The 27,733-nt window shown below is 49.1% G+C and overlaps 1 protein-coding gene across 1 annotated transcript in view; it reads right to left on the bottom strand.

The window, feature by feature from the left end:
- The window catches only part of BTRC (beta-transducin repeat containing E3 ubiquitin protein ligase), a 353,763-nt gene extending 330,906 nt beyond the window's left edge, over positions 1-22,857 (bottom strand). Inside the window, exon 1 of the mRNA XM_075352305.1 lies at positions 22,778-22,857. Within this exon, the coding sequence (XP_075208420.1) occupies positions 22,778-22,795 (18 nt within the window). The 5' untranslated portion in view covers positions 22,796-22,857. The remainder of the gene's footprint in view (positions 1-22,777) is intronic.
- Positions 22,858-27,733: the final 4,876 nt, after the last annotated feature.

Consider the following 27,733-nt stretch of genomic DNA (forward strand, 5'->3'; position numbering starts at 1 on the left):
TGAAAGAGGGTTGTTTTTTTTATTTATTTCAAATAAAGGATTTTTGGGTGTATGTCTTCATTTTCTTAATCTTACAGGATAATCATGGAAGGTATCTCGGGGAGACGCCTGCCATGATTAATCTAAGACTTAGTGGCAGCTATGGGCTGCTAAGGCTATGTGCGCACTAGAGCTTTTTACCCGCGGATTTGCCGCGGAAATTTCTTGAGAAATGTCTGCAATCTTTGTGCAGACATTTCCCAGCAATTTCTATGGCAAAAAAAAAAGCTGTGCGCACTGGTGCGGATTTTTCTCGAGAAATTTCCGCATGCGGATTTTCTCGAGAAACTTTCTCGAGAAAATGAACATGTCCATTATTTCCGCGGGTACCCTGCGGATTTCTGCAGTACAGCCTGCAAAAATCCGCAGGGAACCACCCGCGGGAAAATCGCGGCAATTCCGCGGCTAATCCGCGGCAAATCCGCATGCGGATTTGACGCGGATTTTTTCCGGAGGTCCGGAAATCTTTCACTCCCAGAAGTTTCTCGAGAAAGTTTCTTGAGAAACTTCACATCTCTAGTGCGCACATAGCCTAACATTAACTCCTTATTACCTCGATTGCCACCGCACCAGGGCAATTCGGGATGGCCGGGTACAGTCCCGGGACTGTCGCATCTAATGGATACGGCTATTCCGGGCGGCTGCTGGCTGATATTGTTAGAGTGGTTGGCTCCCCATAACGTGGGGCTCCCCATCCTGACAATACTAGCCTTCAGCCGTGTGGCTTTACCCTGGCTGGTATTAAAATTGGGGGGAAACCGCACGCCGTTTTTTTTTTAAAATTATTTATTTATTTTACTGCCTGATATAGACCCGCCCACCGGCAGCTCTGATTGGTTGCAGTGAGACAGCTGTCACTCATCGTGGGGGCGTGTCTGACTGCAACCAATGATAAGCGCCGGTGGGTGGGGAAAGCAGGGAATACGAGATTCAATAATGAGCGGCCGGCTTTTTCAAAAGAGGAGAAGCCGCCGGAGCAGTGTGAATGCCGTGCAGCGCCGCGCTGGTGATCGGGGATCGGTGAGTATCAGAGAGGGGGGGGAGGAATAGACCGACATGGACAGAGAGAGACCGACATGGACAGAGAGAGACCGACCGACAGACCGACCGACAGACAGAGGTAGAGATTGACCGACATTGTGAGACCTCACTCATTTCCAGTGTTTTGTGAAACATGCGATAAATGTATTTAGAAAAATGAATGTCATTAGGATGGTGTGACATGCTTTTTTTTCACGCTCCCATAGAGTTGCATTGGAGAGACTCGCGCGAGAAACTCTCCAAAACCAACTCCAAGAGTTTTTTTCTCAGTCCGATTTGGACTGAGAAAAAAAATAGCAGATGGGAACTGCCTCATTGATTAACATGTGTCCGAGTGCAATGCGAGAATTTCTCGCATTGCACTACTGCGAGAAAATCGCAAGTGAGAAGCCGGCCTTATACTTACCAAGCCTCAGGCTCAGCTGGAACTGCTCCCGCCACCGCTCACTCTTCTTCCAGGGCCGCTCATTAGCCTCATGCATATTCACTGCTTTACCTGCTCACTGGCGTCTTTGATTAGCTGTAGTTAGACCCCGCCCCCAATTTCAGGCCTGAACCTTTTTTTTTTGTTGTTTGGTTTTTTTTTTTTACACAGTTAGACCCACCGATTCCGGGTATCACTAAAATTCTGGCAAAAAACGCAAACAATTGACATGCTGCTTCTTTTTTTCTGCACCCAAAACTGCAAGGAAAAAAGAAGCAACGTGTGCACAGCATTTCTGAATTCTCATAGACTTTGCTGGGGAAGGAAAAACATGCAGTTTTGGGCAACAAACTGCAACAAAAAAATGCAGCGTGCGCACAGGGTCTTAGGGGTACTTTGCACGTTGCGACATCGCTAGCATCGGCTAGCGATGCCGAGCGCGATAGTACCCGCCCCCGTCGCACATGCGATATGTGCTGATTGCTGCTGTAGCGAACATTATCGCTACGGCAGCGTCACATACACATGCCTGCTCAGCGACGTCGCTGTGACCACCGAACAATCCCTCCTTCAAGGGGGAGGTGCGTTCAGCGTCACAGTGACATCAATAGTCGTCCGGCCAATAGAAGCGGAGGGGCGGAGATGAGCGGGACATAACATCCCGCCCACCTTCTCCTTTCTGCATTGCCCTCGGGACGCAAGTAAGGAGATGTTTGTCTTTCCTGCGGGTTTACACACAGCGATGTGTGGAGCTGCAGGAATGACAAACAACATCATACCTGCGGTCGACCCGACATTATGGAAATAATCGACACTACACAGATCACCGATTTTCGACACTTTTGCGATCGTTTATCGTGACACCTAGGATTTACACGTTGCGATGTCGCTACCGGCGCCGGATGTACGTCACTAACGAAGTGACGCCGACGATATTTCGGAAGCGATGTCGCAACGTGTAAACCCCGCCTTAGTCTTGTGTCTACTTGAGCTCTGAAAAGTTCACTAACCACCTACCCCAAAAACAAGTTTCCAATAGGAAAAGTAATTGTGAGCAAAATTCACTTGATAATCTGTATTACGAGCAATATTGATCAATTTCTTTACTCGTTTAATCCCTGATTGATAGGATTCTGCAGCGTGCATCGTCTCCTGCAAAGAGTAACATGAGGTTTCTGCCTCATTATTGAAGAAGTTACTAAATGTTCAGAAGATATTAATTAAAAAGGGAAGAAAAAAACAAAACAAAGCATTTTCTACGTTAAATCATGAAACAAATGTAAGTGTGGACACAGAGTGGTCTGGTGAGAACGTGCTCCTGCTGCTGGGCTCGTTCATTCCGAAGAATGTGGTAACTTAATGCCCTGGTTATAGGAAATGGGGGCGCAGCTGTCCACCCTAAAATCAAATTCCAATGAGAAATGGATTAGGCGATACAGCGCGCCCCTTGTGTCCCCCGATTCATTTTCTGGCGACAGTTGTCGTACCACTTGTAATAAACAAAAAACAATCGCCCGTTATCGCCTATAAAGAGGAGCTGCCCCCGTGATATAGAAATTCTGGCACGTTGCTGTTCTCCATGTGTTCCCCTTAATTTTTGTGACAGGTATAAAAGGTTTTTGCTACCTCATCTACGAACAAAAACAAGCCACCATACAGCTCCATTGGCGGAAAAATAAAAACTAAGACTGAGGCCTGAAACACACATCCGTGAAAAGCACGCACGTGTAATACGGGCCGTTTTTCAGGTCCGTGATCCGTTTTTATGTCCGTTTTCATGGTCTGTGTGGCATTCGTGTGAACGGCGTAAGCTAACCGCGTGTGTGTGTGTAATGCCCGTGTGTGCGTGAGATTCGTAACTGACATGTGAGTGTGATGTTCGTGTGCAATGGTACGTGTGTGATGCTAAATGTCGTTGATGCATACCCGCTGACAGCAGACAGAGTCGCGCGCTAAGAATGAACTTCATCCGACTTCATTGTCATACCGCGGCTCTGTCTGTGTCGCGTACTGATTAGCGGTCACCCATGAAGGACTCACCGGTGACCGCTAATCCCCTGAGTGACAGAAGTGAGCAGCACGATTAGCGCTGCCGTCACTCAGGCTACCCGCAGCTACCTGGATCCTCCACCCGAGACCGCAAATCACTTGTGACTTCATCGCTTTCACTCGGGCGACTTGCTGTCACAGTTGGAGGATCCAGCGGTGGCCACAAGTTACCTGAGTGACGTCATCGCTGATCGCGCTACTCACCTCAGTTGCTGCGTGGAGCTGTCAGGAGCGGCGGTGTTCTTCTGCAGCTCCTGTCACCTTCATGCAGCAGAGCTGGAAGCGACGCGGGACCTCCGTGGATTACGCGGACATGGATGGTGTGAGGTAAATCCGGAGATATGACGATAAATCATGATATTCAAGTATGTCAGGAAGCCCTCTCCTGGTGTCACCCCCCCTTTCCTTCACACAACTGGTTTAGCAACAAATCCCATGGCCATCTCCTGTGATATGGAGATGAGGTGGTGTGGGAACAATGGACACAGGATGACTCCCTGCCGTCACCCTGTAACAAGAGTTGTATCTCATTAGCAAGGCTATGGAACTAGCTAGACAGAACGACTCCAGTAAAAAATGGTTCATATCTCGCAAGCCATATTTCCGATAAATATGGCAACCATAAAAATGGTGTCTCCGCATGCGGACGATGCCGGCACACCCTTTTTATGGGAGCAGGACATTGGGAAATGCCCCAGGCGTGATATCAGCCAATGGGGAACTGGCAGACAGGTCATGAGTCCCCTCGTTCTGTAGCTAAATTCATAACTGTCACAATGAGAGCATTGGCGTCCGCCTACGACGCTCCCAGGCAAAGTTATGGCCATATTCCATGTTGTGGATTTTGTCCATAACTCCAGCCAGGGGTGGAGCAGTGCTCCCTGTGAGGTCACGAAGGTAGGAGGGGACCTGGATTTGGCCAGGTTGATAACCCTACTTCGGCCATTTTCCAGTGTTCTTTCGCTGGGGGCACGTGTAGGAAACATCTGTGGGAAGGATCCTAGAAACCTGGGTACAGCGCCCCCCTGTGGCCAGACGCAACAAGGTAACTGCTGGAACTGTGTATGCCTGTTTGTAACCCATGCTTTGATTGTAACTGTACTCTGACATATGTATATTCTGTAGATTCCCTATTGTATATATTGTAGTTCTAGTGTGCTTTAGGCTGATTAAATTATATAATTAATCTTGGGCTGTTCTGTTATCTCGATCTTGAATCCCACGTCTGTGTGTTCGGCTAATAGTTACCGTAAATCGGTTGGTGGCAGCGAATTGTGCCAAGGATTATTGTGGGGAGGCCAGTGAGATTCGGGGAGATTTTATATATTCCGCCCGCGGAGGTCGGGGGAATGTATACCTTACTCTCACCGGGGACCCTTCAATAATCGGCATAAGTAGTATAGCGGCCTCCTTGCTTATTGTCGGGCAATTCCATAATTGGCCTGACTATAAGAGGGGCGCTAGAGAGCGCGTCACGTGCTCTGTCTGTCGGTCGGGAGGTATAAAGGAGGGGTGACCCCCACTTGTTACCCCCCGATTGTGACGTACTGGTAGCCAGCGCGGGGGATTTCTGAGTGACCCCCCGGTGGTTTGTGACATATTGGTGGCATAGCGGTGGGATCGAGATAATAGTGTGTGTGAGTGTGAGACCCATACTCCCAGACACTAAAGACTGCCTGCAGCAGCTGTGGCTGCTGGGGTCTTCAGACTAGCTCAACACTAGAGTGTCAGAGTGCAGATACTGTAAGGTGTGTGGAGGCATCAGGTGTCAGTTCTGTGTCAGTGACCAAAAGTCTGCAAGAATGGCTGATGGCACCAGGAGCAGAGCTAGGCAACTGGCCAATGCTAAAGCAGGAGCCGAAGAGAGGGAGGACGGTGCTGTGGACAGTAATGAGGAGGTTGTCCACGAGCCCTCCAGGAGCTCGACGCCAGAAAACCGTTCTGCAGAGGACAGCGCACAAGCTGGCAATTATGGACAAGATGAGGAGCAGCTCACCCAAGGGTCCTCAACGAGCCAGATGCCAGCCCTCCGCTCTGCAAGGGACAGTGAATCACCAGGCTCCGCAGCGGGCCGCAGATCACCACGTGCCATTCCACCGAGCCTGGGAGGCTCGGATAGCCTTCTTCAAATGGCTATGGCCCTTCTCCAGGCTGGAGACCAGGAGGGCTACAAGGGACTCCTGGCAGAGCGCAGGGCAGAGCGGCAAGCAGCGCGTGAGGCTGAGGCTGCGGAGCGGCAGGCAGCGCGTGAAGAGCGCCAGGCAGAGCGTGACTACCAGCTGCAGCTAGCTCAGCTCCGGCCCTCATCAGCCACACGTGACCTTCAAGACACCAAACTTCCAAAGGTCCGTGTTGAGGACTTCCCAGTGCTGGAGAAGGATGGAGACTTGGACTCTTTCTTGACTGCGTTTGAACGGACTTGCTTGCAGCACCATCTGAACAAGGACCAGTGGGCCAAATACCTGACCCCCCGTCTAAGGGGTAAGGCCCTGGATATCCTTGGGGACTTGCCTGCTGAGGCAGATCAGGGCTACGACACCATCAAGCGGGCCCTGATCCAACAGTACAACCTCACTCCGGAGTCCTACCGCAAGAAGTTCCGGACCCTGCAAAAGGGACCAAAGGACTCCTGGGCTGACCACCGGCGGGCACTTGCCCGAGCTGCCGACCACTGGACCCAAGGCCTGCAGCTTTCCACCGGACCGGAGATCCTGGACTTGTTCATCACGGAGCAACTCTTGTGGAACTGCCCTGAGGATCTCCGCCAGTTCATCCGAGACCAGAAGCCAAAGGGGTCCACGGCTACAGCTGCCCTTGCCGATGACTACACCAACAACCGGGCCCCTGAGGCCAGGAGAGCGGCCACCAGCAGCACCTGGAGAGGGGGTAAGATGAATTCTGCGACTGCCCCACCTGCCCCTAGACTGCAGGGGGTGTCCCCCTCAACTCCCCTCTCCAGGCCCGTGGCGGAACCAAGACGGTGCCACCAGTGCAACCTACCTGGACACTTCAAGGCCATGTGCCCTCAGCGTCCCAAGGCCCCGGCTCCGTCCCCGTCCCAAGGGCCGCCCAAGGTGTATTGTGTGGGTGGGGGTGGTGGTAGGTCCCTGGACAGCTTCCAACCTGTCACCGTCGGCCGGTCTGTGACCATAGGACTGCGAGACAGCGCCTCGGAGGTGACTCTGGTGCGGCCTGAGATGGTGTCCCCCCAAGACTTGATCCCTGGAAAAACCCTCGCTGTCTCCGGGATTGGAGGCACTGACCCGGCGCTGCCTGTTGCTGACATTTATGTGGACTGGGGCGCAGGGCGGGGGGTGAGGGAGGTGGGGGTAACTGATCGGATCCCTGCAAACGTGCTACTTGGGACAGATTTGGGGCAGATAACCTCCCAGTTTGGGCCCCCCCCAAGGGCTGAACCTTCAGCCCGTACTGACATGACTCCTAACAATGTTAATGTGTTATCTATGAATGATGTAAGGGAGGAGGGAGTGAACTCTGATATTTCTGCTTGCATAGACACCATAGACACACACTCAGCTGCAGCTGTGACAGGGGAGGGGGTCAGAGAAAGGTGTGACAATGCCTCTACAAGTAACCAGCCTGTGAGCTGGGATCTGTTGCCCTCTGCAGGGATAAGCAGAGAGCAGGGTGCTGCAGGGGGAGGACCAGTGTGTGGGGTGGGGGCTACCACAGCAAATGTGGGGTCCCCAGAGATTTCACAGCGGGGTTCTGTTGCTGCAGGAGGGGAACAGGCAGGTGAGATTGGGGCCGGTCCAGGAGCGGAAGTGCTCCCAGGTAAGATCTCGGTGCATGGTTCCCCCACAACCGGGGTGTCAGGAAGCCAGGTAGGTCTGCCTGAACCGGCGACTTGGTCAGGAACGGAGGAGGAGCGGGCACGACCCACGGTCGCAGCGGCTGTGGCCGCTGTCACCCGCAGTGGGAGTGCTGGGAGCCAAGGGGCCTCCCGGAGGTCCGATAGCTCTTCCCCTTCTGACCAAGTGGCAGCCGAGTCAGGTGGAGGCCAGGACACAGGTCCCGGGGTACTGACTGAAGATGTGACAGTCTCGTCGATTCTGGCCACATCTAGTCAGGGGTTTCAGGCAGCGTTAGAAGCTGACGACAGCCTGAAAGCTCTTAAGGAGCAGGCGGCACAGCCTCCCTCGGACTCGGACCCGGAGCGAGTGGTCTGGGACCAAGGACGGCTGTACCGGGCCACGGTCCAGCAGGGTTCACCGGAGGCGTGGCCCAGGGACCGACAGTTGGTGGTACCCTATCCGTTCCGGACGGAGTTGTTGCGGATCGCACATGAGATTCCGATGGCCGGACACCTAGGGATCGCTAAGACCAAGGCCAGGTTAAACCAGCATTTCTACTGGCCAAAAATGGGGGCCGATGTGGCTGCCTACTGCCGTTCGTGTGAAACCTGTCAGAGAGTGGGGAAGGCGGGGCCACGCCCCAAAGCCCCACTGGTATCTCTGCCAATCATCGATGAGCCTTTCAGGAGGGTGGCTGTGGATCTGGTCGGCCCGCTGGCCATCCCCAGCAGCTCCGGGAAACGCTTCATACTGACGGTAGTGGACTATGCCACCCGGTACCCAGAAGCAGTGGCCTTGTCGTCCATTCGGGCTGACAAGGTGGCCACCGCATTGCTGGAGATTTTCTCCCGAGTGGGTTTTCCCCAGGAAATGCTCACTGACCGGGGGACCCAATTCATGTCCCAGCTGATGGAGGCCCTCTGTAAGCAAGTCCAGGTGCGACATCTGGTGGCCAGCCCGTACCATCCACAGACTAATGGCCTGTGCGAGCGGTTTAATGGCACCTTAAAGCAGATGCTTAAGATGTTGGTCGACTCCCATGGGCGTGACTGGGAGCGGTATCTCCCACACCTGTTATTTGCTTACCGGGAGGTTCCACAGGCCTCAACAGGATTCTCACCGTTTGAGCTCCTGTACGGGCGACGTGTGCGGGGCCCCCTGGCTCTGGTGAAAGAGGCTTGGGAAGGGGATTTGGCCACCCCTGGAGTGTCGGTTATCGAGTATGTCATGCGCTTCCGGGACAAAATGCAGGCCTTGACGCAACTGGTACACGACAATATGGCTCAAGCCCAGGCCGATCAGAAGCGTTGGTACGACCAGAACGCTTGTGAGAGGACCTACCAAGTGGGTCAAGAGGTGTGGGTACTGGTCCCCGTACCACAGGACAAGCTTCAGGCAGCCTGGGAAGGCCCATACCTCGTGTACCAGCAGCTCAACCCTGTGACGTACCTGGTCACCCTGGACCCTGCCCGTGGAAGGCGGAAGCCCTTCCATGTGAACATGATGAAGGCACATCATGAGCGGGAGGCATGTGCGCTCCCCGTGTGCAACCTGCCCGAGGAGGGAGAAGCGGAAACCCTCTTGGATATGCTAGCCCAGGTTAGGGCAGGCGGATCCATTGAGGATGTGGAGGTTGGCCACCAGCTCTTGGAGGACCAACGGTCCCAGCTGTGGGCCACCCTCCTCCCCTTCCGGGGGTTGTTTACCAACCAGCCCGGAAGGACTGACTTGGCTGTCCATCACGTGGACACTGGGGATCATCCCCCGATCCGGCGTTCAGCATATCGGGTCTCCCTGGAGGTGCAGCAACACATGCGCCAGGAGATTGACGAGATGCTGAAGCTGGGGGTGATCCAGGCATCCAACAGCGCTTGGGCCTCGCCTGTAGTCCTCGTCCCTAAGAAGGACCGAACCACTCGGTTCTGCGTGGACTACAGGGGGCTCAATGCTGTCACGGTCGCCGATGCGTACCCAATGCCACGCATCGATGACCTGCTCGATCAGTTGGCCGGGGCTCAGTACCTGACCATCATGGACCTGAGCCGGGGATATTGGCAGATCCCCCTGACTCGCAAGGCCAGGGAACGCTCTGCCTTTATTACCCCATTTGGACTATACGAGTCCACGGTGATGCCATTCGGGATGAGGAATGCCCCTGCCACTTTCCAGCGGATGGTCAACACCCTGCTCAAGGGACTTGAAGGGTACGCGGCCGCGTACCTAGATGACATTGCCGTCTTCAGTCCCACCTGGGAGGACCACCTAGAGCATCTAGCACAGGTGCTCAGGCGGATCCACCGGGCAGGTTTGACCATCAAGCCGGGAAAGTGTCAGCTGGCCATGAGCGAGGTCCAGTACCTCGGTCACCGGGTAGGTGGGAGAACACTGAAGCCCGAACCTGAGAAAGTGGAAGCCATCGCATCCTGGCCCACCCCCAGGACCAAGAAGCAGGTGATGTCCTTCTTGGGGACCGCCGGGTACTATAGGAGGTTTGTTCCACGCTATAGTAGCCTGGCAAAGCCCTTGACGGACCTCACCAAGAAGAAGCTGCCCTCTGCAGTCGATTGGACAATGGACTGCGAGACAGCCTTCCAGGCCCTAAAGGACGCCCTGTCCAGCCCGCCCGTGCTACAGGCAGCCGACTTCACGCGGCCGTTTGTAGTACAGACCGACGCCAGTGACTTCGGCCTCGGTGCGGTGCTCAGCCAGGTGGACTCTGCGAGCCAAGAGCACCCAGTCTTGTACCTGAGCAGGAAGCTGTTACCAAGGGAAGTTGCCTATTCCACGATGGAGAAGGAGTGCCTGGCCATAGTGTGGGCCCTGCAGCGTCTGCAACCCTATCTATACGGGCGCCACTTCATCGTGGAGACGGACCACAATCCCCTCAGCTGGTTGCACACCGTCTCTGGGACGAATGGGCGATTGTTGCGATGGAGCCTTGCGCTCCAGCAATACAACTTCACCATTCGCCACAAAAGGGGCCGTGACCACGGTAACGCAGACGGGCTGTCCCGACAAGGAGAGGTCGCGGACGGGCGCACGGGGGAACACCGGAGTGTGCTGCCCCCTAGCGCCCTCAAAAGGGGGGAGGTGTGAGGTAAATCCGGAGATATGACGATAAATCATGATATTCAAGTATGTCAGGAAGCCCTCTCCTGGTGTCACCCCCCCTTTCCTTCACACAACTGGTTTAGCAACAAATCCCATGGCCATCTCCTGTGATATGGAGATGAGGTGGTGTGGGAACAATGGACACAGGATGACTCCCTGCCGTCACCCTGTAACAAGAGTTGTATCTCATTAGCAAGGCTATGGAACTAGCTAGACAGAACGACTCCAGTAAAAAATGGTTCATATCTCGCAAGCCATATTTCCGATAAATATGGCAACCATAAAAATGGTGTCTCCGCATGCGGACGATGCCGGCACACCCTTTTTATGGGAGCAGGACATTGGGAAATGCCCCAGGCGTGATATCAGCCAATGGGGAACTGGCAGACAGGTCATGAGTCCCCTCGTTCTGTAGCTAAATTCATAACTGTCACAATGAGAGCATTGGCGTCCGCCTACGACGCTCCCAGGCAAAGTTATGGCCATATTCCATGTTGTGGATTTTGTCCATAACTCCAGCCAGGGGTGGAGCAGTGCTCCCTGTGAGGTCACGAAGGTAGGAGGGGACCTGGATTTGGCCAGGTTGATAACCCTACTTCGGCCATTTTCCAGTGTTCTTTCGCTGGGGGCACGTGTAGGAAACATCTGTGGGAAGGATCCTAGAAACCTGGGTACAGCGCCCCCCTGTGGCCAGACGCAACAAGGTAACTGCTGGAACTGTGTATGCCTGTTTGTAACCCATGCTTTGATTGTAACTGTACTCTGACATATGTATATTCTGTAGATTCCCTATTGTATATATTGTAGTTCTAGTGTGCTTTAGGCTGATTAAATTATATAATTAATCTTGGGCTGTTCTGTTATCTCGATCTTGAATCCCACGTCTGTGTGTTCGGCTAATAGTTACCGTAAATCGGTTGGTGGCAGCGAATTGTGCCAAGGATTATTGTGGGGAGGCCAGTGAGATTCGGGGAGATTTTATATATTCCGCCCGCGGAGGTCGGGGGAATGTATACCTTACTCTCACCGGGGACCCTTCAATAATCGGCATAAGTAGTATAGCGGCCTCCTTGCTTATTGTCGGGCAATTCCATAATTGGCCTGACTATAAGAGGGGCGCTAGAGAGCGCGTCACGTGCTCTGTCTGTCGGTCGGGAGGTATAAAGGAGGGGTGACCCCCACTTGTTACCCCCCGATTGTGACGTACTGGTAGCCAGCGCGGGGGATTTCTGAGTGACCCCCCCGGTGGTTCGTGACAGATGGGTTTTTGGGGCTGAATAAATTGGTGAACGAGGGAATTTGTTAGTGTTTATTATTGCAAATAAAGGATTTTTCGTTGTGTATTTATTTACTGTAACTTACAGATTAATCATGGAAGGTATCTCGGAGAGACACCTGCAATGATTAATCTTGGACTTAGTGGCAGCTATGGGCTACTATTAACTCCTTATTACCCCGATTGTCAACGCACCAGGGCAATTCGGGAAGAGCCAGGTAGAGTCCCAGAACTGTCGCATATAATGTATGCGGAAATTCTAGGCAGCTGCTGGCTGATATTATTAGGCTGGGGGGCTCCACATAACGTGGAGCTCCCCATCCTGAGAATACCAGCCTTCAGCCGTGTGACTTTATCCTGGCTGGTATCAAAATGGGGGGGGACCGCACGTCGTTTTTTTTTAATTATTTATTTATTTTTTTACAGCACTGTGATTGGGTGCAGTGAGACAGCTGTCACTCAGCGTTGGAGCGTGTCTCACTGCAACCAATCATAGGCGCCGGTGGGCGTGGAAAGAAGGGAATACGAGATTGATTAATGAGCGGCCGGCTTTTTCAAAATAGTAAAAGCCGCCAGAGTTTATTTAACAGCCGTGCAGTGCTGCGCCGGTGATCGGGGATCGGTAAGTATGAGAGAGGAGGGAGACTGACCGACAGACAGAGAGAGGGACAGAGAGAGACCGACCGACAGACTGAGGGAGATTGACCGACATACACAGGAAAAGAAAGAATGACCGACATCGCTACAAAAAAAGCACAAAACGTACACAGAGCATACGGAGATGCATCCGTGTCACATACTTGTGCGCACAGACCCATTGACTTTCATGGGGTCCGTGCAGAAAACGGACATGCTTCCGTGCAAAACGGAAACACATATGGATCACGTACACGCACACACACGGACATTATGGAATAACGCACGTGTGACCTCAAACATAGCCTAATATTGGTGCACGTTTGTCCGTGTCTCCGGTATATACGGAAACGGACCAAAGAAGCACGTGTTTAACGGATGTGTGTTGGAGGCCTGAGACAGTAAAAACAATTCTTTTACACAGTTTTATAGAAAAAAGGGGGGCAAAAGATAAAAAGAAAATTATATAAAATGTGTTTTTGCTGTAATCGTACTGACCCAAAGAATAAACCTTTTACCAAACAGTGAACGGTGTAAACAAAACCCAAAAAAAACAATTCCTGAGTTGCTGCTCCATGTTCATTCTGTCTCCAATAAATTTAATAAAACAGATCCAAAAACATAATGTTCCCAAATACAGTACTAATAAAAACGTCAACTCATCCTGCAAAACACAACCCCTCACATGACTGTCTGCATTATAAATATAATGGTGGACAGAGGAAAAACGGGTATATGCCGCGCTTAAAAACCACTGAGTTGGAAGTAATATAATATTTCTCTTTTATTCACAGCATTCCTACGCGTTTCAGAGACAAAAGACCGTCTCCTTCTTCAAGGAAAAAAGAAATCAATTGATTTCTTTTTTCCCTGAAGAAGGAGACGGTCTTTTGTCTCTGAAACGCGTAGGAATGCTGTGAATAAAAGAGAAATATTATATTACTTCCAACTCAGTGGTTTTTAAGCGCGGCATATACCTGTTTTTCCTCTGTCCACCATTATATTTATATTGTGCTTACGGGGCCGCCGCTTGAACCACGCGGACACTCACATGCTTTTGAAGGAGTTGTGACTGGCACAACCCCACTAGGTGAGTGTTACTGTTCCTTCCCTAACACCACTTGTTATATCGGGTAAGACCCTATTGCGCCCTTTTGTCTCCCCATTTTAGTTTTTATGACTGTCTGCAGAAATCTTGAAAACATATACCGTAGCTCTCTAACTTTGGCGATGCAAAAACTTTTTTGTAATAAGAATGTTTTTTAGCGTGCGATAGTAGCAAAATATGAAAGAAATTATATAAACCTGGTATCGGTGTAATCGCTCCGGCTGGAAGAATAAAGCCGTCAATCGCTTATTCTGCACAGTGAACAGAGTAAAAATTAAATAAAAGCAGTTCTTGACCTGCTGTTGATTTGTTCGTTCTGCCTCCCAAAGATTGGCTTAGATTAATCCCGTTCTCTACGCTGAGCGCTTACACTGGGGACTGCGTGTAAATCTCTGAAATACGTGATTCAGACAAAACCTCTGACAGAGGATTCCTTATAAAAATGCAGAGGGAGTCATTTTGGACTGTGCCTCAATCATATATTTAGAAGGAAATCGCGATGTAAGTGCTCAGCGTAGAGAACAGGATAAATGTGATCCAAAATGTTATGTAAAATTTTCCAAAAAAAAAAGCTTTAACTCAATCCACAAAAACAAACAAAACAACAACTCCCCACTCAAATCCGTCATCTGTCAATGGAGATAGGGGTCTTCCATTTTATTGGTAGCCCAAAGGCTCTGGAGAAGCTCTATGGTACCCCCAAAAAGAAATACAGAAAAACCTGCGCTCCCAAATCCAAACACACCCTCTTTCTGAGCCCCACGGCGTGTCTAAATCACATTTAGCGTCTATGTTTGCGATTACTGTAGTGAGGAGAGCCCGCTTAATTTACAAGATGCTTTTTACACAATGTATGGGCACTACATATAAAATTGAACTTTAAAAAAAAAGTTATCGATTTTTCACTGGGGGCATGTACTTCTCCCTCTATGATGCTGACCAATTATAATCAGGGGGCAGCACAAAAAAAAAAAAAAGAAAAAAAAAAAGAAGAACAGCCTCTACCATAACTCCATAATTTGGAGCAGGGTTCTTAGTGTGTGAGATGTAATGATACAGCTCTGATCCGATATGTGCTGGGTATCAAATATAGGTGGGAGCCCACTTTTTTTTATTTAATTTATATATTTATTTATTTTTTTTAATTTTTCTTGTTTACAACAGCTTACAAGCATCTTCCCCATGCAATAAAGCTATTTCCCCATACTTTATTACCATACAAACAGCACCTGAACTCCGAAACAGACTTTTTTTTTTAAGTCCCGGACACCAGGTGTCCTGTACGAATTGTACTGTTCGGGTTCACTCGTCCCTAATTAGGGACTCATCTGCAAACAAGTAGTGTGGGGGTAAGGGCAATACAGCATAGCTCACTTTGCTAAGAGAGCTGATAGAAGGGTTTGTAACATGACACATCTAAACTCAGCTGTACTGCCCCACCCCAAACACAGACTCATGCAGGAGGTTAGACCAGGACATCAGAGCTGTATCCTTACATCTTCAACACTGAGAAAACTGCCATAAGCCATTGTGAGGTGTGTTCTTCCCTTTGAGTGTTGCTGCCTGCTTATGATTGGTCAGCATCATACATTGAAGAGACATACACGCTAACACCCACTTAGACTTAAAATGGATTGTACTTAAGCTTCAAGTCTACAGTAATTTATGAGACTACAGACTTGTATATCCTCACATTGGAAGCTGAGGATTCTCCAGCGCCAAAATTTACATACTTCTAGCCACATTCTGACTAGATTGTGTCTATCCTCACACAATACACTTTTTTTTTTAGCGAGGCCGGATACAGTGTAGTTGGCACATGACCGTATGTATGCAAATCACATACCAGCCACCAACAAATCATAGCACGCATGATGTGAGGATTCACAAGTTTATAGTCACATAGAGTGTCTGCAGACTTGTGGCTTTACTGGGTTGTCTGGTGTAAATCAACAAGTCTGCAGTCACTATGTGTCACTCTATGTGACTGCAGACATGAGAATCCTCACATCGCGTGCACAGTGCACTGTGAGGATTGTCAGATGCCAAATCCGGGAATAGTGGTCATCATCTATGTGATGTATACAGCAGTCCCACTGTCTCCTATGTGATGTATATACAGCAGTCTGTGTCTCCTTTGTGAAGAATATACATCAGTCTCAGTGTCTCCTATGTGATGTATACACATCAATATCAGCATCTCCTATGTGATGTATACACATCAATCTCAGCATCTCCTATGTGATGTATACACATCAATCTCAGCATCTCCTATGTGATGTATACACATCAATCTCAGCATCTCCTATGTGATGTATACACATCAATCTCAGCATCTCCTATGTGATGTATACACATCAATCTCAGCATCTCCTATGTGATGTATACACATCAATCTCAGCATCTCCTATGTGATGTATACACATCAATCTCAGCATCTCCTATGTGATGTATACACATCAATCTCAGCATCTCCTATGTGATGTATACACATCAGTCTCAGCATCTCCTATGTGAAGAATATAAAGCAGTTTCAGTGTCTCCTATGTGATGTATACACATCAATCTCAGCATCTCCTATGTGATGTATACACATCAATCTCAGCATCTCCTATGTGATGTATACACATCAGCCTCAGCGTCTCCTATGTGATGTATACAGTCTCCTAGGTGTATACAAGAGACCTCTCACTGGTTGAGTTCTATAAATGTAACTTGAGCAGTGATTAATTTCCCATTGTGAGGAAACATTTAGTGTAATGTACATCTAGGCTGCAAAAAACTTACTGCTGTGATCATTTCTTTTCAAAACCTACAAGTCACAAAATCGCCTGCGTTCCAGACTGATGCAAACCTGGAAAAGCAATTTCATATCGCCTAACATGACCTTCTCTTTGGTGAGGTTACGTTCCAGCCTTCACATTAATAAGTCAGGCTCATGTTTGAGTTGATAATTTTGCATGTCCAGCAAATTAGGTTATAAATATCCAAATGGCAATTTAAAGATTCCTCTCAATAGCCGACTTGTAACCAGGAATGGAGGGTCTACAAATGGCGAGTAAACCTTCAGACACGTTTGTACTAGCGGATCTACAGTGATGGGAAATCCACAGGGAACACCATGGTCATATAATGGGGTATTAGAGCTCTATTTTAAGCAAAAGTCGAGGACTGATTGCATGGGAGCAGAAGGAAACATGGCATTTTGGCACTCAATAATCCCTTTAAAAACGCCCCATACAGTTTATATGAACACCTGTTAAGTGGATGTCCTATAAATTTAGGTCAGCAGCGATGAGCGGCCGATGCCGTGTCAGAATATGACATATATACACTCAGATAATTAATAATTAATAACTCAGACTTGGCAGCATTAACTACATAACTTTGGTCAACCCCGAGCCCAGCTCACACGCCATTTACTGTGGTTAGCACATTAATACCGCAATCATCTGGACTAGCACTTCCCACATTAGACACAGCATCTTATGTCCTCGGAGACTTTGCATTATGGATAAGGGAGTATATACGGCAGAGTATACGGCCGTACACACAATATTACATCAAGGGTAATGGAAGTTTCCAGAAATGCAGCCAGAGTGTCCTATGGACAAATCACACACTTACCTAACATCACCCATAGCAAAGAACTAGTCCCAAGGCGGATGTCTTATTACTTTACATGGCTGATGCAAACAGAAGAGGAGGGACCCCAATGATTATGGGGTCCGTCTGGGTGTAGTTATGAATTTGCTTTTAGAAATGAGGGGAAAAACTGACACCTAAAGGAACCCAAAACACCCCACATAATAGTCAGTGGAGGTCATGTGCTTCCATTTCATTTAATTAACAGAACGGAAATCGGGTGTGAAATGTGATGACTCAGCGTCAATAGGGAATATCTGGCCACTAGTGTGGGGGTGAACTATTCTTAATTGTATTGCTCCTTTGTTTGGTGAGTCATGGGACATAGGCCATTGTTTCATGTGGGACTGTCCGAAGCACTTTTTGCACACTAAAGGTACCGTCATACATAACGAGATCGCTAGCGAGATCGCAGCTGAGTCATGGTTTCCGTGACGCAGTAGTGATCCCGTTAGCGATCTTGTTATGTGTGACACCTACCAGCGATCAGGCCCCTGCTGTGAGATCTCTAGTCGTTGCAGAATGGTCCAGGCCATTTTCTTCAAAGGCGATGTCCTGCTGGGCAGGATTCATCGCTGTGTTTGACACTGTGTGACAGGGTAACAGTGACTGCTGAGATCGTTATACAGGTCGCTACTGCAACCTGTATTGTTCCTGCATCACTGGTAAGGTCTGACTGTGTGACATCTCACCTGTGACCTCCCAGCGACTTACCTGCGATCCCTATCAGGTCACATCGTTTTCGGGATCGCTGGTAAGTCGTTGTGTGTGACTGGGCCTTAAGTTATGGAATGCCTGCTGATTGCATCAGCTCCCTGCGGTGTACTAGTCTGCATCATCTGGAGGAAAATTGAACTAATGAATAATAAGGGAACTGCAATGATTTTTTCCATATAATCTCGTGGGACACAATACCCTGAAATGGGAGCTGAGGGATATAAAAAAGGCCTGCTACTATCAGCGGTGATTCTACAGGACTTTAGCCTAGGGATCATGGTTCCAGCTGGTGGATTACAGAACTGCTCCACTAGCCAACACAAAGTCCACAAATATCTGTTTGGAGAACTAAGGTTGGAACTATCTGGTCACATGGCCATATACCTCGCTGTGCTTTGTTGGCTTCCCAAGCTTGGCACTATCTCCTCTCAGTGGGTGGCCACCAAATGTGAGGTGCTGCTGGCTGGGATAGTGGCCCTGGATGCCCCAAAGTCGTGGAGGTTTTAATACCTAGTGAGTCAGCGGAAGAGAGACTGCCACTTGCACCATGTCGTGTCCTTGCCGGGAATGTACTATATACTGTTGCCTGTTAGAAACCCAATGAAGTCTTACCAGAGTGTGGTACCCTCACCCTGCATTGTCCGAGTAGTGCCAACAGGAAGGAGTACGGAACGTCAATGGGATGAGCTCCGGTCCATGCAGTCTTTTTAAAGACGGCCAAGCCAGGGTACGAGAGCACCCCTGACCCACGTGTCTCCACAAGAACCACGTCAAAATCTGCTCTGTTCCTCCTGCAATAACATTTTGTCTGCAGATTGGACAAGAAACCTCTAAACATTTATAGCATAAGATCTGCAGATTACGCCATAACTAGCTACTAGTTGAGAGGTTAGGAGATTATTTGGCAGCTTTATAAAGTCTACACTCCCCACAAGGTTCAACGCAGAGGCCGAGCGTGACCTCGGATCCCTCCACCGCAGTCACACCGAGAGCAGCATCAGAGGAGCTGAGGACCTCAACCACGCTGCCTGCCGGTCTCATGTAGATCTGGTGCACGTCCTATTCATTAGAATACATGCGTAACACAACCGATGGACATGCACATGTCTAGGCAAACAAGTCGTCTTCTGCGCTGCTCACCCTCCGATGCCGAATAAGAGGCGCAGAAGGAACCCTTTAAAGTTGTTAGGTTCACCTCACATTAGCGGCATTTTGCCCGTATCCGTCTCAAATGCGTTTCACTTCCATTCATTTCCAATGGAATTGTGGCAAGATGTGGTCACATACGATTGCGTGCGTCATACTCAACCGCATGTGACCGCATCTTGCCGCGATTCCATTGGAAATGAATGGAACTGAAACGCATTTGTGACGCGTTCGGTTTTGCGGCAAAATACCGCTGATGTGAGGCGAGCCTTATACATAGCAGTGATCAGGCGCTGGCCGTCCACTCATTGCATCTTTCACCAGTCCTGCCGGCCAGCGTAAGCGACCTGTACAACACACGCAGAAACCAGCAGCCTGATGTGACCACGGCCGGACTCCCCCCAGCGTCTTTATAAATGTAAATAACTGCGGAGATTCCCGTCCGCCCCGTCAGCTCACACTTTACAATGTTTCTTAATTAAACGTTATTCCGGCTCAGAAGGAAAAAATACTGATAGTTAAAGGATAATAACCAAAGCCAGTAAAAACGTCTGAGAAGTGATTACCGCAACGCAGACTTCACAGCATTAAAAAGTTAATGCAATGGGAAATGTTTGCAATGTTTTACCTTCCCCCATAAGGCTAGGTTCACACTTCCGTTGTTTTGCTTCCATCGCAATCCGTCGCCTTGAGGAATTACGGTATCCGGTTTTTCCCCATAGACTTCTATTAGCGACGGATGGCCTTGCGCTGCATCCACCGCGTGACGGATCAGTTGTTTAGTGGCGGGAGCAACGCTGCATGTAATGTTTTTTGGAGCGGCAAAAAAAATGGACTCCGCAGGATTCCGTCGCCATCCATCATAAGCTATAATGGATGCCTATGGTGCTGGATGCCATCGTAATCTGTCACACGATGGAATCCAGTGCTGAATTCCGTCATGCTTTACTGAGCATGCCCAGCATGTCTGCCATACCCATTGGGCTGTCCCAAACACAAACGGATCATGACGGATGCCTAAAAAAAAAAAAAAACGGATGTAACGGATCAATTTTTTCACAGGATTCCTGTCAATGGAATCCTGTGAAATAACACATTAGTTGCGTCAGTTGACATCTCAAAAACGATGGATCCGTCGCTGCGTCGCAATGACGGACCTAACGGAAGCAAAACAACGGAAATGTGAACATAGCCTTAGATTTGTATCATGACACATAGGGTAGGTGGACAGGACACCCTCAGCTTATTCAACGGAGGGCATCTTCATCAGATTGTTGGGAAGGAATCCATTAGGGTGCATTACATGCTGGTCTGCAACTTGTGGCCCTCGAGCTGCTCAAAGAGCACAACTCCAGAATACAGGACCAGCCGCGTGTAAGTAATAAGGTCTGACCAAACCCAAAAGAATTCAACAAAAGGTACGTGTAGGGGGTTTATACAGAATCATCTTCATCAGGCCTTAAGGCTTTAAATGGAGCGGAGCAGTCGAGATGGGGGATACAGGACCCCTATTCTGGTGAGATCTGGGATCAGTGATTTTATGGACAGGAGATCACGTGCTTTTCTGATGACTTATCCTTATCATGTTGGTGGAGTCTGACCACTAGATGGCGGATTAAAGAGGCCATGGATGACCACAGGTGGCACAGCGCCGTACATTGTGCAGTGGCCGATAGTGGTACTGCAAGCGCTCCACAACCCACTTACACAAGTCATTTGTATCTCCATCCTTATAACAAATAGAAAATATGAAGACAGAGGTATTCAGGGCACTAACATGTCTCCCCTGTGACATTTTATTATCAGCCATGTGAATAGTAATAAGTGGGTGCTACCATTCGCAAAAAAAGAAATGTTCAACTCATCTGATGAAAAAAAGAAAAAGCTTTGAACTCTTGAGAAGTGCACGGACACCGAATCCCGGAAGGAAGAAGAACAGAACAGATGACAAAACCATAAATATGTCCAGCACTTGATCTCCAAGTAAAATCACTAAGAATCCTTCCTATTTCTAGGTTCAAAACGCGTCGGGATAATTTGCTCTAAGATGTTGTGTTCTATCTTTTTAATGGATTATTTTGTTTTTACTTGGAAATTTGATCAAGTAATGGACGAGATTACGGTTTGGTTTTGTTTGTTTTTTTTCTCAATCGGGTGCTCTCTTGTAACGCTCGTGCTGTGTGACGTGGGCTCTTTTCACACTGGCCCCTATTCATCACTGCACTCTCTTTCATTTTTATTCATTTTTATTTATTTTTAATGGCTTCAGAATTTACACCACAAGTGGGGGTTTTTTGTAGGTTTTGCCCTAAACGCCTGAACCTCATGTGCGGTTTTGAAGAATTTGGGCAAAAACTGTCAGCGACTGCCACATGACAATAAAAAATTAAGTGACTCAAAAAAAAATCACAAATGGTGAATCAACAAGGTCACACAGTGCTTTGCTTTGTCCCCTGGAGGTACAAGTCTGAAGGATTTCCCCACAAATGGCACTGTGGAGGAGCACAGCAGCGGCCATCGCCCACAGACACCCTGTATACTGCAAGGGAAAAGATTTATACTACTGGACACTGTATGGAAAAGCGCTAAACTGACCCAAAGGACCGGGGGAAATCTGCAAACCCGTGTTTGCGGGGGTTTCCTCCGGGTTCTCCGGTTTCCTTTCAAACTCCAAAGACATACAGATAGGGAACTTAGATTGTGAGCCCCAATGGGGACAGTGATGATCCCATCACGGACATCTGTGAGTTGGTATGTTCTCACCGTGTTTGCGTGAGTTTGCTTCCTCACTCCAAAGACATAGTGAAAAGGAATTTAGATTGTGATCCCCAATGGGGACAGTGATGATCACATATGTAAAGCGCTGTGAAATTAATAGTGCTCTATGTGAGCAAAATAACTATATATTATATATTATATATTATATATATATATATATATATATATATATATATCTCATCACACATACATACACAGAGCACTCAGGGACCATGTCCGCTCTACCCGGGTTGCACCATCCCCTAATGGTAATGTGTGCACGGCCTGTTTGGAGCTCGACCACCATCATACAGCGCGGGTGCTGACTGTGCTATACAGACGGCTGCTGTAATTGAAACAGTTTAACCTCTTCAATACCATTGTCAATCAAGACAGCAGCAAATAAAAGGAGATAATGAAGGAGTCCTGTTCTTCACCCATTACATGATTGCGCGGTGATGATCGTAGGGTCATCGACGCCAAGGGTGGGGGGCTGGAGAAAGTCTACTGACTGCCATCTTTGTACTATCTATGAAGCCTGTGTCTAGCAGATGATTTTCCACCATGATGTGTTCTAGTGCATTGTAGAAGTGAGAACAGGTTTAAAACATGAAAAAAAAATTAAATAAATAAAAAAAAAAAAAATATATATATATATATATATATATATATATATATATATATATGCGTGTGTCTATCTATAAGGTTCAGAGGGCAGACAGGAGCCATCTCACTATACAGCTGCACCCAATACAACAATAGTGCCAGTCATGTGATCACCAGGCAGAGCGCCATCATCCGCCCTGTCCTCCCCACAGCTGAGCTATGTGCTGCACAGGAGACATAACCAGGATCCACCTGTATATGATGACATACAAGCCCCAGGATAATGGCAGAGGCTGAGGTGCCGGCAGGTCCTCCGGCCCGGAGCTCACATGGCAGGGAAGCCACCCTCCCGCTGCCGGTTATCACCGCTGACATCACAGCAGAACGACAGGACGTAAATAGATTACCTTTTTATAAGATGCCATCACCCCAGTGCACCCTGCTCAGACAGACACTTCCTCGTCCGATGACATCGCGGTCACGTGCTACGCTTGACTATGTCGCCTACGGAAGCCTAGCGGGGACAAGCGATCTCGGAATGCGAAAGTCGGATGTTGTAACTATGGAGACAGAAAGGGACAGATTTCTGGGAGACCTCGCCTCATTAGGAGAAAAGTTTTTCAAGGAGTTTTCCTTATTGTTTAAGTAGCTGAAATATTTATTTCCTTTATTGTAGAATGGTGATAATGAGAAAAATAATATTATAAATAAAAATAATGGAAAAAAAATACAATAATAAAAATAATGCAGCTCATTTTTTTTCTTATTCTCCTTATTAAGAGCCATAACTTTATTTATTCTTCCAAAAACAGCCACACAAGGGCTTTGGGGTTTTTTCTTTGCGAGATGGGTTAAAGTTTTGACCGTCACCATGTACCAAAAAAAGAAAAAAAAAAAGTATTGTGAAATGACAAAGCAAAACGTAATTCTGTTGTTTCTTTAAGTTTTGCTTTTCCGGTGCTCATTGTCCTGCAGATGATCAGGGACGCCAACTTGACTTTTACTTTTTCTGGACAGATTATCAAAAAAACAATTCTTTTACGGACATATTGGAAAACCATAATAAATCATTTAAAGGGAACTTGTCAGGTGCATTATGCACCCAGAACCAGGAGCTTTTCTGTGTACCTATTGCTAATCCCTGCCTAACTTTCCCTGTATATACTAGCATAGATAAAGAGATCTATAGAAAAAGTATTTCTAAAGATCTTTTACCATATGCTAATGAGCTCAGGGACTAGTCCCCTGGGCGTTAGTTCCCTTGGCTAGTCGGCTCCATTAGCATGTTAGTACCTCCCTGTGGGTGTGCTATCATGCTAATGAATACGCAGCGTCACAGGATGATATCACTCACCTCTCCGCCATCATCGCCGCCCGCTGCTGGATTTCAGCTCACTGCGCAGGACCCCGGAGTTTGGGTCATGCGCACTATGAAGTCGGGTGTACGCGTCCTGGCTTCAAACTGAAGTAGTGCGCATGACCGAAAGTCCGGGGTGATGCGCACTGAGCCAAAATCCAGCATCAGGCGGCGATGGCAGCGGAAGGGTGAGTGAGATCATCCTCTGATGCTGCACATTCATTAGCATGTTAGCACACCCACAGGGACAGTGGCGTAACTACCGCGGTCGCAGCGGTCGGCGATCGCGACCGGGCCCGGGAGGCTAGGGGCCCGGCGGCCGCCAGGCAGCTCAGCAGCCAGCTCCTGTCAGTGTGAGAGGAGCTGCGCTGATCTGTCACAGACCTCGCGGCCGCTATTTGACCCGCTGCCGCCGCCGACACCGGGCCCCCCTGCCTGATGTCAGCGGCGGCACCGTGGCCCCCTGCCTGGTGTCAGCGGCTGCAGCGTCTCCCCCGTCACCGCGCACAGTAATGATGAAGCATAGCGCGGCCGGTGCCGCGCTATGCATCACCATTCTCCCCCTGGGCGATGACGTCACTCCCGAGCGACTGCTGTGCTGAGTGCACAGAGTGCAGGATAGGAGGACGCCGACCGCAGCACCGGGAGAACGAGCAGCGGGGAAGACAGCAGCGGTGGAAGGAAGAGAGAAGGTGAGTACTTGTTTTTTTTTTTTTTAAATATAAGTGAGTAAACGGTGGCCAGAGGCTTGGGAAGGCAGTTCTGGGGAAGCTGCATTATTGTATATGGAAGCCTGGAGAGGCTGCTTTATACATGGAGGTCTGAGGAGGCTGCATTATATGTGGAGGTCTGGGGTAGCTGCATTATTATACATGGAGGCCTGGAGAGGCTGCTTTATACATGGAGGTCTGAGGAGGCTGCATTATATATGGAGGCCTGGAGAGGCTGCTTTATACATGGAGGTCTGAGGAGGCTGCATTATATATGGAGGCCTGGAGAGGCTGCTTTATACATGGAGGCCTGTAGAGGCTGCTTTATACATGGAGGTCTGGGGAGGCTGCATTATATATGGAGGTCTGGGGTGGCTGCATTATTATACATGGAGGCCTGGAGAGGCTGCTTTATACATGGAGGTCTGGGGAAGCTGCATTATTATACATGGAGGCCTGGAGATACTGCATTATACATGGAGGCCTAGAGATACTGCATTATACATGGAGGCCTGAGGAGGCTGGGTGCATTGTTATACATGGAGGCCTGGAGAGGCTGGCTGCTATATTATACATGGAGGCCTGAGGAGGCTGGCTACATTATTATACATGGAGGCCTGGAGAGGCTGGCTGCATTATTATATATGGAGGTCTGGGGGGGGGCTGCATAATACAAAATGAAGGACACCTTATACATGGAATATAGGGGTGCCTTATGCATGGAGGAGTATGGGGCTGCATAATGCAATATGAAGTTTTATGGGGTTGCGTTATAATACATATAGGACTATGGGGGCTACATTATAATATATGGAGGACTATGGAGGCTACCTTATACATGGACTATGGGGGTGCATTATAAAACATTGGGGACTATGTGGTGCATAGTAATATATGGAAAACTATGGGGTGAATTATAATATATGGAGAACTATGAGAAATTAATTATAATAATTGGAGGGCTACTTTATACAAGGAGGACTATAGGGCTGCATTATAATATATGGAGGCCTATGTGGTGCAGTATAATACATGGAGAACTATGGGGTGAAATATAATACATAGAGAACTATGAGAAATTCAAGATAATAATTGAAGGGCTACTTTATACATGGAGGATTATGGGGGTGCATTATAATATATGGAGGACTATGTGGTGCAGTATTATATATTGAGTACTATGGGGTGAATTATAATGCATGGAGAACTATGGGAAATGCATTATAATACATGGAGGACTATGGAAGTGTATTCTAATATATGAAGGGTTATGTGGGACCCTTTATACTATTTGGAAGGCTATGTGGGTGCCATTATTGTATTTGGAGAACTATATACAAGGGGGGACAAAGATACAAGCAGGGAATGGGAACATTTTGTGCTGAGGGAAAAAGGCTCTTTTCCCTCAGCACCCAGCTTTCCCATGCTCTGCTATACATCTTCTCTCAGCACCCAGCTTTCCCATGCTCTGCTATACATAATGTCTCAGCACCCAGCTTCCCCATGCTCTGATATGGGAAAGCTGGATGCTGAGGGAAAGATGTATAGCAGAGCATGGGGAAGCAGTGTGCCGAGGACAAGATGGATATCAGAAAATAGGAAAGCTGGGTGCTGATAGAGGGATTTCAGATCATGGAAAATCTGGGTGCTGTGGGTAAGAGCCAAGTGTCAGCATCATTATCCTGTACCCCGAGTGTCAGTGTCATTATCCTGTACCCTAAATGTCGATGTACGTGGAGGGGGGGCCCAGGTCTGAACTTTGCATCGTGGCCCATCAAACTCTTGTTACGCCCCTGCACAGAGACGTACTAACATGCTAATGGAAGCGAATGGCCGGGGAACTAACACTCAGGGGACTAGTCCCCGCACTCATTAGCATACGATAAAAGATCTTTAGAAATACTAGATCTCTTCATCTATGCTAGTGTATATGTGACGTCCTGGACTAGCCAGGTAGTCACAGACATAACATCACACACACACCCCCTCCCCTGGATAGTCTACATCAGTCAAACAAAATCCTTGTTGCCTCCCTCCAGGGTCTGATGTCCACACCAGGTGGGGCGGAGCCAGGCGGTTGGCCCCACCCACCGAGGAGTTCACAGGCCTGGAGGCGGGAAAAAGCAGACAGTTTTTAGTTAGTTCAGTTTGGAGTTCAGTGGAAGTGGAGTGAGGAGTTGAGTTTGATGTGGAGAAACTGCTAGTGTCTGGGTAGGAGCAAGGTCGGCAGATGGTGGTGGCCGTCTGCAGGAGGTGGTCCAAGTCAGCGGAACCATAGGACCGGGGACAGGCGGTGGTCCGCCGGTACCGAGCCGGGGAGCAGATTTGTACCAAGCACAAAGACAGGGCCATCGGACCCCGACTAGCCTGGGAGCCGCCGACAACGGTCAAATCCGAGAGTGACCGGAACCCCAGGGGTTTCCTAACACCCAAGACCCGACAGAAGGCAACAGTCCACACAGTGAGGATAAAAAGCCACCGCCATAGGCTAGATATCCAAGGGCCAGCGCCTGCGGGCAAAACGGGCTCCTTCGGTACATACACGCCGGGGAGTGGACTACCGTTGGGCAACCATCGGAGTCAATACATACACAACGGTGCAGGGAAAGACAGCCACCATCAACCTGTCCGGGGAGAGTAAAGACACTGCAGCTGGCTGCGGGACCCATCCATCCAGCCGTGTGGTTTACCAGAGACTCTGTGAATCTGTGCCTGAGTGAGTACAACAGTGCCATCCGGTACCGCGCCACGCTGCCTCCGCAACCCTGCACCCCAGCTACCCTGCCTCCCCGTATCACCACTGGGCCCCGGGACCACCAACCCCTACCCACGGAGGGGGACACAACATCCTAGCTGCTCCCTGCCATCGTTCCCGGGATCCCCGTCACCAGCAGCGGTGGTGCCCATTATCACCACGACCCGTGGGTGGCGTCACTGACTATCTCCCAAACCACCCCCTTTTCACTCGTGGGCGAGGAGCGCTGCTCGAGTCCCCGGGTCCGGCCCACCGCTCGAGCCACCGAGCAGCATCAGCCCCGGACCCGAGCGTAGCGAGCGCGGCCCCTCCGGCCGCGACATATACAGGGACGGTTAGGCAGGGATTAGAAGTTTTACCCCAGAACTGCTCCTGGTTCTGGGTGCATATTGCACCTGACAGGTTCCCTTTAAGAATATACGTGATCCCCATCTACAGCCCATAAGGCTATGTGCCCACATTGCGTATTTGCATGCAGTTACACTGAGTATTGCACTGCAGCGTAACTGCACGCATCCTGCGTCCCCTGCACAATCTATGA

This window comes from Anomaloglossus baeobatrachus, chromosome 5 (assembly GCF_048569485.1).
Source record: "Anomaloglossus baeobatrachus isolate aAnoBae1 chromosome 5, aAnoBae1.hap1, whole genome shotgun sequence".
NCBI classification, from domain to species: domain Eukaryota; kingdom Metazoa; phylum Chordata; class Amphibia; order Anura; family Aromobatidae; genus Anomaloglossus; species Anomaloglossus baeobatrachus.